The sequence below is a fragment of the Ornithodoros turicata genome, chromosome 6, assembly GCF_037126465.1.
Source record: "Ornithodoros turicata isolate Travis chromosome 6, ASM3712646v1, whole genome shotgun sequence".
NCBI classification, from domain to species: domain Eukaryota; kingdom Metazoa; phylum Arthropoda; class Arachnida; order Ixodida; family Argasidae; genus Ornithodoros; species Ornithodoros turicata.
The window spans coordinates 21789503-21804617 of NC_088206.1; the positions used below are offsets into that span (position 1 = coordinate 21789503).

General features: G+C 48.8%; 1 protein-coding gene across 2 annotated transcripts in view; it reads left to right on the top strand.

Moving 5' to 3' along the window:
* Nucleotides 1-14478, top strand: part of LOC135396410 (monoglyceride lipase-like) — a 38103-nt gene extending 23625 nt beyond the window's left edge. Inside the window, exons 4-8 of one of the 2 annotated variants that reach the window (XM_064627372.1) lie at nt 43-153; nt 1215-1388; nt 9043-9174; nt 14065-14203; nt 14257-14478. In XM_064627372.1, coding sequence (XP_064483442.1) covers nt 43-153; nt 1215-1388; nt 9043-9174; nt 14065-14181 — 534 coding nt within the window. In that variant the 3' untranslated portion in view covers nt 14182-14203; nt 14257-14478. The remainder of the gene's footprint in view (nt 1-42; nt 154-1214; nt 1389-9042; nt 9175-14064; nt 14204-14256) is intronic. The other variant, XM_064627373.1, reaches the window with a different exon arrangement.
* The last annotated feature ends 637 nt before the right edge of the window (nt 14479-15115 follow it).

Genomic DNA, 15115 nt, shown 5'->3' on the forward strand with positions numbered 1-15115 from the left:
TTATTTATAACCAATAACGGTGCTGTCTTATAACTCTCGTAGGGAGGCCTTGTAGCAGCCCTAACCCTGGTGCAGCGACCCACTGACTTTTCAGCCGCTGTGCTCTCGGCTCCTCTCCTGGCCACTGACAAGGCGCAAACCTCATGGCTACAGGTAACTGCGAGCTTGGTCTTTGTTTTCAGACGATGAACACTAGTCCGCAAAAAGATGTTCCTTGAGTCCTTGGCTACGCTGTAGCTTGTGCTATCTTATCGTATCTACTAAAATGAAATCGATGTAGAATGTCATGGAAATGCGATAGCATTTATGAGCTCATCGCGGCCATTCTCCGACGATGGGCAGTAGAGGCCCGTGGAGACTGAAGTAGCTGATGTACTTGGGAACCGCTACCTCGTCTATGCCTCTGGTTGTGGGAATTTTATCGTCACTGGCTACATGCAAATGGCAGACTCCCTTCATGAAGTCCGCGAACCAGTTGTTCTAGGGCTTCTTTATGTCCGTAGTGAAACATCCCATGACAGTCATGTGTATGTTGTGTCCCTTCAAGTTTTCTACGAAGATGATGCTTGCAAAGTAATTGAGGAGTTTGACTAGAAGGAACTTGATGAAAGATAAAAGATGAAAGTCACTGAAGTCACGCACCTCTTCCTCTTCGGTACCATCACCATCTTTCCCCTCTTCCTTTGACCCTTCCCTCTTCCCCTCCCCTGGATGCACCGAGCTGCCACCCCCGAGCAGACTGACCGCACGTTTCCCAAACACCCCCCCCCCCCCCCCTACGACTCATACATCGTCAACTTCGTCTGCGGTTTGTTTGTCGAAGCGCGTAAGTGGGGACGAGAGAGGGAGAAACTATTGGTTAACCTAATCTTTTGGGGGGAGGCTCGCCCAACCGGCTTCGCCGCCTGTCTTGCGTCCCATCGTGCGTCCTGGGCCGGCTTTACAGGGAACTGTACCGACATATGCCGTGACGCGTTCTGAAAACGTCGGCGTGGAATGCCGTAGCCACTAGGCCACGGGAGCTAGATACGGGAGCACTCACAGCGGTTTTGAAGCCGCGCTTCAACACGTGATCTCTAAGCAGCAGCCAATGAGGGCGGGGCTTACGTTGCGACATACCCCACTTCAAGAAAACTCGGATGGTGCGCTCATAAATGCTGTCCCATTTAAAAGGGTATTATATGTTTGTTTCAAAAAGCATGTTCCCAACGTAGATGACATTGGCCCGTGTTCTTGGCCGTCTGGTACCAAGTCTTCCTATTGGCTCCTTGGTTATGTCCAACGCAGTAAAAGATCCTGAAGTGGTGACTCGGATGAATGAGGATCCCCTACGATACCACGGCTACATCAGGGCTGGATGGGCAGCAGCCATACTCGAAGCTCTAGACGTACGCTATTTTCTTCATTATAGACTAAGCGCTTCTACTCAATGGAGCTATTGAACTTGGTTGCTATTTTGAGTATCATTTCAGCATAAAGGGTGCTCTTTTTTTCGTTAGTGATTTTTAATAAAAACCATCAGCACAGGTGCCACTTTGCTGATCGAGCTATGGCCAGACGGAATATGGAAGAATATGTGACTATAATTACCTTAAAATCGACCTATTAACTTTTTAATTAGTGAGTTTCAGGGAAATGCGAGATAGTTGAATTGGATCCTTTAAAATATCCTGAAACGAGCAAGTACGCCGAAATATACATGCATCACCAAAGTTTGCTATGCAAATGAGCCCAAACCTAAAGCGCACATCAGAAGCGCCTGCAAAAGCGCAACATTCGTTTCCGGTAGTTTATTCGTCCCGCAAAGCGGTGGTGATGGTGGTGGTTAGAGGGCTCGCAGTTGTCGGCATCAGAGAGGTGGGCAACGTCACGACTAACGCCCCGGGGGAATGTGCGCCATGGGCCGGCTTCTAAGGGAACTGTGCCTACATATGTCTGAAAGCCCCCTCCCCCCCCCCCTCCCCGGGTCTGAGGAAAACCCAGGACAAACCCCAGACAGCAAAGCCGGCACCGGGATTCGACCGTCAAGTGGCTGGCCAGCAGATCAGCGCCTACTCCAATTATGGCTCCAGCCCGTGGCCTCCGACGTGCAATGAGCGTTCTTCTCCCCGCGCTCCTGATGTGCGAGGTTTCGGTTTCGGCTCATTCGCATAATAAAGTAAAGCAAAGTGAATATTTCAACGTACTTGTTCGTTTCAGAATTTTCTCGTTCTTTTCGAAAATAGGGTGGCTTTGAATAGTCACCTGCTCCAGTTGTGCTGTCTTACATTTCCCCGTAAACGTTTGATCTTTTAATTAACGAATTTTAAGTAATTAGTGATCTGGCAGGTTTTGTAACGAATAAAAAGAGCATCCTATAGAGTTGAGAAACCATGACAAGCCTCACTGAGCTGGGGAAAAATATAGGAAGGCAATCGGGAGATCCGAATAAACATGTGCCTCGGCTGCTCTGCAACGACAATGCTCATAACTTGAAGTATGGCAAACAGATAGCGATACGAAAAAGAAAATGTGTTGCTTAACACTGGCGTGGAGACTGAAAAGTGGCTGTAATGGTGGTAATGGTGGAAAACACACAACAGAATCCGTTGTGTGTTTTGACAGAAGGTGTCGTCGTGACTTGATCTGCTTTTTACGTCCATGTCTTGGGCTGTTTTGATGGAAAGAAATTGACAAACGAAGTCGATCCGTGGGTGGAGCATTCACTGGTTATATATTTGGAGGTCGCGTGTAAAAAATTGAAAAGAAATTCAAACGGCTCAGTGTCAGCGCAGATTTTCCAGGTTCTACTGACACAATTCAGACACATGACTGAAGGCCAAAGTTACTGCAATTTGATCATTATATACGGAGTGATAAGAATAATGAGTATAGCACTCAAAAATGCTCGAGTGCATTGCTACGATGTATGTGCACTACGTACATACCGGGATATGAACCGCGTTAAACTCCATTTTTATTATACGTGTTCCGGCTGCAACCCACGTTTTATTTCCGACTTGTGAGTGCAGTTTTGGTAACAGTATCCGTTCAACAAAGGTCTATTGTAGCACGTTAGTTTTGGAAATCCGTCTTGAGATATATTTCACACTATATTGTATGAACCCACATTTGCTTTCGATGTTCTAAATCGTCACCGAAATACAGTTGTCGTTGCTAATTGGCAAAAGTATAATGTGATAGTAGTGTACACGCCGATACAAGAAATAACGTCGAGCGCAAATCCTCCAATGCGTTGCACTGTCATTTGGGTGATCCTACGACATTTGCGTTTGTGCAAAGAAGCATCTTGCCTGTTGTGCGCCGCAGCTAAAAACCAAAAATGTATTGAGGAGTCGTTCTCTTTTCCTTTTTAGACGGGGATGTAATTATCAGTTTAACGAATGGTACTTACCTGAAGTTGAAGCTGGAATTATATGAAGTATTCGTGAGCACTTACTATCATGTATCACATGGCATTTCCCATCAGATTCCGCTAGAAATAGCCGCCTTGAAAGATTAGGAGACTCAACCCTGTGCACTTCCCTTCTCCCCAGTCACTCAATTTCCCTCTTTCGCCATCTGACTCTCGGCGGAGAGTTGTGTATTCCAGGCAAATATTGGAATAAGGGCACGATGTAAAAAGGGCTGAAACATATTTATTTGTTCCTTTTTCTAGGGTGTTAAACCATAGATTCATGAGGTAGGCCTTGCATGCCCTCAGAAACTCGAGGTGGATGCTGGAAGTGCAAAGAAACACAGAATAAGATCCACAGTAAGGGAGGGGACCAAGGGTGGGACTGTTCCCATGATAGAGAGTGCTTACATATACTTCATATAATTCCAGCTTCAACTTCAGGTAAGTACCATTCGTTAAAACTGATAGTTACATTTCAGTCTACTCCAGCAGTTACTATCACGTATCACACAGCACGTTCAACGCTCAACCCAATACTTACCTGGCAAAGCGAGCCCTGCTACCAGGTCTGTGGTAGAAGCGGTGAAAAGTAGACTCAGATGACCAATCAGCCGCCTCCAAGATTTCGGTGATCGAAACTCCTTTAGCGGAGGCCGAAGAGGTGGTGGCTGCTCGGGTGGAGTGCGCTGAGAAGCATTTAGTGTCTATACCTGCAGCCTGCAATACCCGTTTCTGCCATTGAGCAATCGTGTCCCTAGAGGCAGCACGATGGGGTTTGCGGGTAGAGAGTAGAAGCTGGATTGTTGCTTCCCGGAGTGGGGGGAAGGGGTATATGTTTATTCACACAAAAGGAGATCTCAGCCAGGCAAGTCAGTCTGTTCCCACGGTCTTCTGTTCTAGCTATGTAGGTACTTAAACAGGATACAGGACAAAGAGGGTCGTCAAATGAAAGGACAGGGATGAATAGTGTACTGATGTGGTGGCCAGGCCGGGATGTCTTCCTTACTCCTGTCAAGGCAAGGGTCCAACCATCTGGTGATTTATTGACAATTTGAGTGGAGAGTAAAGAGAGGTCAGCGCCCCCCCCCCCGCCCCAAGCTGTCGACAGAGCTAAGAGCATGGCCAATTAGTAGGACAATTTGATTAAAGGGAGGTCAGTGTTGCCACGTAACGAGCGCAAGTAGGATGTAACGCATGGAACTGGCCAGAGCTCTGTGTATCTAGGCTTGGGAGGGGATGTGTTGAAGATACCTTTCAGTAACTTAGAGACTAGGGGGTGTCTACCCAAGTCGAGGCCTTTGACCGCTGGTACAGATTGAGAAATTGCCGACCTGTATACGTTGGTAGTCCTATGAGATAGGCCTTGATCATGGAGGGAGGCAAGGAAATTAGGTAGTTGGGCTACAGTGGGAGAAAGTGGATTAATTTATTGTCCACCACACCAGCTATTCCATCTCTTCCAACATGAAGAGTAGGCTGTCCTAGTGCTTGGTCTCCAGGCGTCAGCCAGCAGTTCGGAAGCTGATTGCGAAAGTTCGCTTGTAGTGAAGCCTTGCTGGACACCTTCCATGCTGAGAGTTGTAGCCCACCTTTCCAAATTAAGGGGTGACCAAGACCCGTTCTGTTCGTTAACAGATTCTGCGTGTGTGGTAGAAGACGTGGGAGGTCTACTGCTAGGTGAATGAGGGATAGGTACCAAGGTTGCGTGGGCCAGATTGGGCCAGACTTCTATGCATAGCAGAAGGTTCGAGGCCTGAAGCTTCTGAAGAGACATGCCTATTAGCGCAAAGGGCGGGAAGGCATACTTGGGTGCCCCGCTCCAATCTTTCGTGAAGGCATCTGGTCCATTTGACAGAGGATCTGGTTTCCAACTGTAGAAGGTGGGAAGCTGGTGATTTGTGCAATCTGCAAACAGGTCGACCGAGAAGGGGCCCCACAGGTGCTGGATTTCTGCAAAGACCTGAGGAAGCAGCTGCCAATTGCTGCTGTCGAGGACATGACGAGATGCTCAATCTGCCCGGGTGTTCAACCTGCCCGGAACATGCTCTGCTTTCACAAATATCCCTTGTTGGAAGCACCACGACCAGAGATCGCTGGCTATAGTTGAAAGTGTTATGCATCGAGCGCCACCCAGCTTGTTGATCGCTGCTACGGCTGCCATGTCGTCCATCTGAACTGGAATGCATCCCTCGTGAAGACCCTTCCCAAACGCCTGCAGGCCCAGAAAGGCTGCTGTAAGATCGAGTTCGTTGATGTGCATTAACCTCTCCAATGGATCCCAGAGGTTGCCAATGGATGCGTCTCCACAAACTGCACCTCATCGAGTCAAAGAACTGTCGGTTTGGATTACCCTCACTACACGATCCTCTAGCAAGGGCCCCCCGACCCTGGCAGTGCTGAATGTTTGCCACCTACTACCTCAATTCCTCTGAAGCCTCTGCTGATAAGGGAATTGGAGCATCCCAAGTGCCTCGAGACAGTGCTGTGGGCCCTGTGATGTAAGGGCGCAGGAAAAATAGCTAGTGCGGTTGCATTCAGTTTGCCAATCAAGTGAGAGAGGTCTCTTGCAGAAGAAACATGTTTGGACGTACTTCTCAGAAGGTTGAAAAGGGATTCCATCTTTTCGGGTGGAAGACTGACTCCCATGGTTTGGGTATTGAGCGAGAAACCGAAAAAACGGAGGCACTGACATGGGAGAGTGTGGGACTTTGCGGTGTTGACCTGGAAGCCGAGCGATGTGAGGACTGACCTCAACTGCTCTGTGACCAATGGGAGTTCCTAGGGATCTTGGTGGAGCAGAAGGATGTCGTCGAGGTAGATTACTATCCGAGTGCTCCTCGTGCGAAAGAAGGCCACTACTGGTTTCAGGAGTTTTGTGAACACCCGTGGGGCAGATGCGAGGCCGAACGCGAGGACATTCCACTGGAAAAGTTGTGGACCCCATTTGAAACACAGTAGAGGTCTGTGCTCTCCATGGATTGGGACTTACAAGTATGCATCCTGAAGGTCTATCCGTGTCCAGAAGTCGTCCTGTTCAATCAGCTACTTGACAGTATGCCAACCTTCCATCTTGAAATGTTCGTACTTTATAAACTGATTGAGGTTTCAGAGGTTTAGTACTGGGCGACGCCCCCGTCTTTCTTGGGTACAAGGAAGAGAGGAGATAGGAATTGCACATTTCGCTGGGGAATTGGTGAAATGGCACCACTGGAGAGGAGGAGGCCAACTTACTGATCGACCAAATGTGCCTGAGTCTTTGACAACGATGGGTTCGGTGGAGGATGGCGTTGGACAGGGGGAGCACAAGGTCTAACCTATAACCCTGTACCCACCTGAAGCACCAAAGTGTCTTGGGGGAGAGATAGCCATTGAGGCAGGCATCGTGCTATTTGACCTGCTGGATTGAACAGTGTGTGGGGAATAGACAAAGGGGTTCTTACCTCCACCTCGGCGACTGTAGACCCTTCCTCTGTTGGCCGGGAACGGGGGAGGGGTGCCGGAAAGGGATGCCGGAATGCGAATTTTGGGCGCTTATGCACTTGCGCGGCCTCTGCTGCCGGCCGCTTGGGTCCCGTCTCCACTGCAGAGTCCAGTCAACGCAGCAGGGCCGCATTCTCTTGAATGGTGGTAAAAAAATGGCGCCCAAATAAGCGGGCTGCGTCGTCCCCTGCTGGTTCTGGTAGTGCCTGCGCCATGGACCTCATCGAGTCCGGGAAGGCCGCTAATGCACCCTCTCGCCGCCCTTTCAGGATGAGTCTATTTGTTCGGGCTACAATGGCAGTGGCTCTGGTCACCGCCGCTGCAACAGCGGTCTACGAGGCTGGTTTGGTTAACCGTGTAATAGCTCTAGTTTGGTTAACCGTGAAGGCGCGCCCTGCTCCGAAGGCCAGGATCTCCCTGTCGAGGGTCGGAGCCCGGAGGAAGGGGAGCTTCAATAGTGGCATTGCCTTAGGGCGGTGGCACCTCTCCGTTCTACCCTCCAGACTCCAGGCCCTCGACAAGAATGCCACCTGTGGAGGACACAAGGTAGAGGTGTCCTCGGGAGGTGACAGAAGGAAGGCCACACCAGGCTGCTCCATACGGTCTTCCACCGTGCTAATGGGAGGTGAGGTGTCGGAGGTCTGTCCTGTCAGTGCCAGGGCATTGTCGGAGCACGTCGTCTGTGCTGTGGGGTCTGTTGGACTCCCACGGAGCCGATCCTCATGGCGGGATCTGGCGGGGCGCCCAAGGTGGTGTCTGTCGAGGCAGGTTCAGAGTTTGCCCCCAAGGCGGGGTCTTGCGGGACCTCAATATCTTGATCCTCTTCCCCAGTGACTGGCACGTCTTCCAGACCGTCAAATATGACATTTTGCCGGTGTGCCATGGAATCTTGCAGGAAGGAGACAATGCCAGCGAGCTGCTGTTCCAGGCCATCCATTCGTGCATCACGACCAGCAGAGGCCATTTCTAAAGAAAGGTGAAAAAGATTTGTTGCAGAAGCCACTCACCTCATGAAGGAGGAGCATAGGAATTCCCCTCTGAGGGCATCAGAAGTTAGCGAGAAAAGGAGGCTCGAAAAGGAACCAAGGGGGACACTTAAATATGGTGCCGCTCTCGGGGTCACGCATGCACGCAGTCTGGAGAAGTTTGGGTTGCAGCTCGCCTCGTAAAGGGGCACTCTCGAGCTCTGTGCGGACCAGCACAGAGGAGATAGTCAGTGCTCTGAAGTAAAATTGCGCCCTAAGCGGGCTTTTATCAAAACTAAATTTGCCATAGGAGAAGGACACTTGGGCCCAAATCGGGCTTGTATGGCACACAGTTTGCGGTAAGGGAGCAGTCACACATGTGCCCTAGGCGGCCTAATACAGAGAAAAAATCATGCCTTAAGCGGGCTAGTACAAAGACCACTGTGCTCTAAATGTGATGAATCACGCCCTAAACGGGCTTGTATGGTGCACGGCATGCCTAGGAAATTATTTGTGCCCTAAAGGGGCTAGTTTTGAGGACAGCCTGTCCTAGCGAAAGTTTTTTGTGCCCTAAGCAGGTTAGCATTAAACATAGCTTGTCCCGGTGCACCTGCACGGGGCAAGGTAAGTTCTAGGATGAGTAGTTTTCTGATCCACGAACAACAACTGAAAGTTGTCAGGAAAAGTTTAAATTCCGATTTGAGGACCGTTTGGTACGGGGATTAAGTGTACAGAACGAAAAGGAAGACTTACCAAGTCTGATTACACTAATTGGTGTGGTGAAGAGCGACAATGCGAAAATTTAATGAAAACGAAGAAAAACAGCGGGGAGCAAAAATATGGCGACTATCTCGCTCGGAGCCGAGAGGAAAGCTGGTGAAAGAGGGGAATTGGGTGACTGGGGAGAAGGGAAGTGCACAGGGTTGAGTCTCCTAATCTTTGAAGGCGGCTATTTCTAGCGGAATCTGACGGGAAATGCGGTGTGATACATAATAGTAAGCGCTGGAGTAGACTGAAATATAATTGTAGATAGCTGTACATTACGGGGTATGCCCAATGAATACACCCAAATTAGAAAGGGTCCTGCAAGTGCCACAAGCGCCAGTCGCATACCTTTCTTTCATCGATACTTTCACCCGAATATGACTCAGTTAGTAAGCTGGTATTGGTTGCACACCAACAGAGCATGTTTTGTGGCAGGAGATCCACGCGAAGTACGAAGCTATTCAAGTTCCTATACTGATTGAGCACGGAACGTTGGACAAACTGTGCAACCTCAGCGGGTCTGAAGAGGCCTACAAGAGGATATCGAGCAAAGACAAGACCCTAAAGGTAATCAAATACGTAGAATAAATCGTAATGTCTTAAGATGGCAAAAATAGAAAAGAAAAGCACAACGTAAACTCGCGCCCTCTGTGAAGTGAATATAGCAGCTGACTCTTAATGTTGAACGTGGCGAGAGCCCGCGGCTCAAGGTCACGGTATCATCTACAACCAGTGGCGCCACTATAGGGTATACGCGTCACCCGGTGCAGGAGCTGTCACACCCCGCACCACACACACAATAATGGATCACTTTCCATACTAGGCGATCACGACAAACAAAAATATTATACCGCACACAGAAGAAAAAAGAAAATCACGTGCTCGCAAAGGGCTCCTCATGCTGGCGTCATCGCGCCACGGCGAAACATAGGAAGTGGTTGTGCGGAGCGTCACCCCCACCCATCGCGTCAACCGGTGCGGACCGCACCCCGTAGTGACGCCACTGTCTATAATAACAGTAAGGAACAGACTCACAGCAAGCTGTTGTAGTGCAGGTATAGTTCATGTGTCCTATTGATACCTACCTTGTTTCCCGGAGCTTTTTCAGGCGAACGCGTTTCCACAATCATGCCAATCGTCATCGTATGTCCAGTCCTCTTCGTAGTTGATGTAGACGACGACGACCGAGCTATGACGGAGCGAGGCTCGTGACCTGCTGATTCATTCGTCAGCTGGCCCACAGCTGATCAGCAGCTGTTCCCAGAGAGCTGGTCATTAAACGCTCTGCCAACATGAACCCGGCCCACTTCTTGTTCTAGTAGCTTTGCAGTTACTACGAGATGACTATGTTGGAGGCAACTCCTGAGGGCTCAACCCACCCCAGGGAATCATCTACTCACCAGTTCCACGGACCTGGGATTTTTGATCCGGCCAGAGAGGATTGGAAACTCTACAAGATAAGGTTTCAAGCGTCTTTGGATGTAGCGAGAATTGTCGTGGATACCGACCGGAGAAACTTACTGATAGCGTCGTTAGGACCTGACACCTTCAAGTTGCTTTACTCTTTGGTTCAACAGAGGGATGTCACTGAAGTTTCTTTCGGAGACCTTGTTCGGAAGTTTGATCAGTTCTATGCGCCGAAGCGTTTCAAAGAGTTCGAGAGAGCGAAGCTTTTCTCGACCAAACAGACGGAAACTGAATCGGTGGCGGAATTCTTAACAGGACTGCGAGCGATAATTTCGAACTGCGAATATGAATCTGAGACCGACATCCGAGCGTCATCGTTGCTCACAGCATTTATAGTTGAGTTGCATGACCAAAGGCTCCGGGCTAGGTTGGTTCTAGAGAAAGATCTAACCATCGACACTGCGCTTCGCTTGTCGGAAAGTGTTCTCTCCGCTGTCGTATCAAGGACGAAGTCGTCGACGAGAGATAGTAGTCACTGAATCTACCCACACAAATCTCCTTGGAAGAGAGTGGATCGAAAAGCTGGGAGTAGATTCAATGGGCTGTTTCTAGGAAACGTGGATCACTTGCCGGGTTCCTTTGCCACTGTCCTACAGTCGCATAAGGACTTGTTTAGGAAGGAACTTGGTAGGTGCCAGAAGATCAAGGTTCACGTGCAGCTGAAAGCTGGTGCAACGCCCAAGTTTTTTAAACGGAGACCTATACCATTCGCCTTACGTTCACTGGTTGAGGAGGATTTGGATAGGCAGGTCAGGAACGGAGTGCTCACGCCGATTGAATACTCGGATTGGGCGACACCAATTATGGTCGTGCCAAAGCCGAACGGAGCAGTAAGTGTGTGTGGAGATTTTAGTGTGTCGGTTAATCCACAGTTGGATGTTACACAGTATCCACTTCCGAGGCCAGAAGAAATTTTTGCTAAACTGAATGGTGGCCAGAAATTTTCCAAGCTGGACCTTTCCGAAGCCTACTTGCAAATGGAAACAGACGAAGAGGCTAAGAAAGTGTTGGCGATTACTACGCACAGAGGCTTGTATCAATTTAATCGTATGCCGTTCGGAATTGCTTCTGCCCCAGCGATCTTCCAGCGTACTATGGAGCAAGTAACAGCAGGATCATGTTGCCTGCTACCTGGATGATATTATTGTGACTGGCTGTGACGATAATGAGCACAAGAAAAATTTGGAGACCGTTTTTCTAAGACTGCAAGAGTATGGTTTCGATCTGAAGGAGGAGAAATGCGCCTTCTTGCAAGAAGAGGTAGAATACCTTGGACAAGTGGTGTCGGCTAACGGATTCTCCCCTTCGCCGAAGAAGGTATCTGCAGTTCTGAACGTGCCAGAGCCGACCAACGTTTCAGAACTGAGAGCATTTCTTGGCATGGTGCAGCACTACAGTAAGTTCATACCAGGGTTGGCAGATTTATCAGCACCACTAAACAAGCTGCTTCGTAAAATCAAGCTTTGGTGCTGGTCTGAGGAATGCGTAGACGCTTTTCATGGACTCAAACAGCGGTTGACAGCCGTCGACGCCTTGACCCATTTTGATCCCAAGAGACCTATCTATTTAGCAGCTGATGCATCTTCAGAAGGTCTGGGTGCTGTCATCTATCATAAGATTGACGGGAAGGAAAAACCTATTGCGCATGCGTCGAAAACTCTGTCGGTAGCTGAGAGGAACTACGCTCAAATAGAGAAGGAAGCTCTAGCCATCATCTTCGGTTTAAAAAAGTTCCACCAATACCTCTGGGGAAGGAAGTTCACGTTGTTTACATATCATAAACCCCTCACCACCATTTTTGGTTCGAAGAATGGTATCCCGGTCACTGCAGCTAACAGGTTACAACGTTTGGGCTTTAATCATGATGGGTTACGTCTACGATATCCAGTATAAACCAACACAACTAATAGGAAACGCCGATGGACTATCCAGGCTGGCAGTTGGACCGGATCATGACTTTCAACGACAAATATCCAGTGACAACATTGTTGAATTTGAAGACGTCAATGTAGTCTCGCTAGAAGTCATGTCAGTTTTACCTGCTACGGCGACTTCTATTGCAGAAGAGACTAGGAAAGACGCAGTGCTAGCTGGAGTTGCTGCGATTTCTCTATTTCTCACGGTTGCATTTTACTTGGAATGCGCACAGTCATTCCCACCAAGTTTCGCAAATGCATTTTGGACGTACTTCATGAGGGACACCTAGGACAAACGAAAATGAAGATGCTTGCCAGATCTTTCGTTTGGTGGCCCGGAATAGATAAGGACATAGAAGATACAGTCAAAACTTGCGGGTCCTGCGCTTCCATCGGAGACGATCCCAAGCCTGTACCTTTGCATCGTATAGGGAACGTCCGGAACAACCATGGAGTAGACTCCACGCAGATTTTGCAGAGTACGAGAAGGACAACTACTTGATTGTCATAGATGCGTACAGAAAGTGGCCGGAAATAATCAAAATGCGTCGACTAACTGCGAATGACACGATTGAGGCTTTTCGCGAAATTTTCCTACGTCAAGGCCTTCCTGAACAGTTGGTCACTGACAACGGCCCACAGTTTACTAGTTTGGAGTTCAAGTCATTTCTAGGGACTTATGGGGTCCGCCACATCTTAACACCGCCCTACCACACGAAATCAAACTGACAGGCAGAGAATTTCGTCAGGTCAATGAAGCAGGCATTACGTCGCGCTAAATGTGGAAGGGGGAAGACCCTTTAGGAACGTTTCTGTCTAAGTACAGGTCTTCACCTCATATCTCCACCGGAAAGACACCATGCGACTTGCTTAACATGAGACCTATCAGGTTCAAGCTAGATTTAGTTCGCCCGTCCACACAGGACTATCCAGGAGGGTCGTCGCACTCCTCTCCAAAAAGGGTGACAAGAAGTTTTCACACTATGGATAAGGTTTGGGCGACCCGTAAACATCATTGGGTCAAAGGTGCAAAGGTGTGATCATCAGTCGTGAAGGGAACGTTGTATACGATGTTCAACTGGATGGCAGGAAACGGCGCCGCGTCCATGCTGACCACTTGAAGAGTAGAGTGTCGTCAGATGTCGAGCCGCCTAATGCTTCTGTGTGTTCAGGTCGTCCACGGGAACCTCGGACGATTCCCTTGAGCCTGACCATGGACATTAACTTGAGGCCCTAGGCTCCGTCAGCGCCTCCTGCACTCGACGTCGTCTTCCCACAACAGCCACCTGGAAACCCAACAGCAGAGCCTCCGCGGAGATATCCTATCCGGCAAAGGAGACCTCCTGCCCGGTACAGGTTCACAGCTTTAGGAGGGAAGAATGATGTAGACGACGACCGAGCTATGACGGAGCGAGGCTAGTGACCTGCTGATTCATTCGTCAGCTGACCCACAGCTGATCAGCAGCTGTTCCCGGAGAGCTGGTCATTAAACGCTCTGCCAACGTGAACCCGGCCTAATTCTTGTTCTAGTAGCTTTGCAGTTACTACAGTAGTCACTGATGCAGTATTGCCTGTGGTACAGCCTATTTAATTCAACTGTACAGCTACAATGGCATGTGCACTCCAAGCTTGCCACCGTCAATTTCTATGTCAGTGCATAACTTACCAACGGCGTGGAAGTACTCGCCCGCCATAATTGAACCGCTTATTGTTGTTTAGTAACCTTCACACGATCGAGTCACGCAGAAATCGATTGCTGGGATGCCATATTTGATTTCTCTTTCGTTTTGCGGAAGGCCTATGATATTTCAAATTTACGAGGATTGTAAACCCATGCTTGCTTCTCCCCATACGACATTTTGTCCTAAGGGATCGTGTTGATGTCCAGACACCTTGCATGCTGCTTCTGCTTGCGGGTACGGGCTGAGTATAGTATCTACAACTTGTCTGAATCAACGCTGAGACTCAACGCGGCATCGAATGCAGATTTGCATGGCTTCAAATATCTCTCGGTTCTTGTCGATGTGAACGGTGAGGTAACCTCAAAATCGCGTTTTTCTATTTTCGTCTGCAGGTGTACAAAGACTGCTACCATGGTCTGCTCCACGAGCCTGATGGAGTCGGCGATCAAATCCTCCAGTTCACGGTATCGTGGTGCGTGGAGCGTATCGCTCCAGCGGACACCTCATAATCTCACAGCCGACACTCCTACGGTACGCTATACCGTCACTCCTGTGCACCCTACTTTCACAATTTATACTTGCAGGGTCACGGTCGGTCCAGTGCGGCGCAGTGTTACTTTTTGCGCAAGACCTATGGAACGCTCTCAGAAATGCGCGTCGTTCAATAATCACATTTGAGAATACTGCGTGAAATGCCTTTATACATCGATGGTCTCTCCGCTGTACAGCGTGAGCATCGGCACTTTGCTGAAACCAGTTCAAAGTTTTCCAGTTGAATGAATTCCAATTAAATGTGCCTAGTGGTACGCAACTTCTGTCGTTCATCCGCCGCCTAATATCTTTGGGTGCTATCGAGATATGAACTAATGCGACCGTTATGCAGTCTTTGCGCAATTTGGTTTCGTGTAACTTTCAAAAAAGTGACCAAATGTTATTTTTAGTAATCTTTCGCAAGAATATTCGCACTCACTGACTGTTACATTTGCATTCCAGATACAACACTACAACAATCTTATATATTTTGATCTAGTCATGTGTTGCAGTTTTCGTGAAATGCGTCTAGAGTATGAAAAGCACCAGCAAACATACCTCGATGCCAACCTTCAAGTTCGCACGCTGTCTTCTGCTTTGTGCGAGCGCACCACTGTGTACCATATAAGCTTAGGTTTACGATGATATACCTTACCTCAGCAACATGTCAGCTAAGGGCAGCCTGTTCTTCCATGTGGTGATAATAGGGTATCAAAGTGTAGTGCCATTTGTTAATTTAATTTAAATGTTAAAGTGTAGTGTAATTTGTGTGTGTTTGTCACGACAGTGCATCTTGACGTGCAAGGAATGAAATTGTAGTATAGGTGAGTGTCGTATTGTTCCCAGGAGGCCTACAACAGTGCACTTACGACGAGACGATTGTATAGACGACCTGCACCCCTATGTCATTGA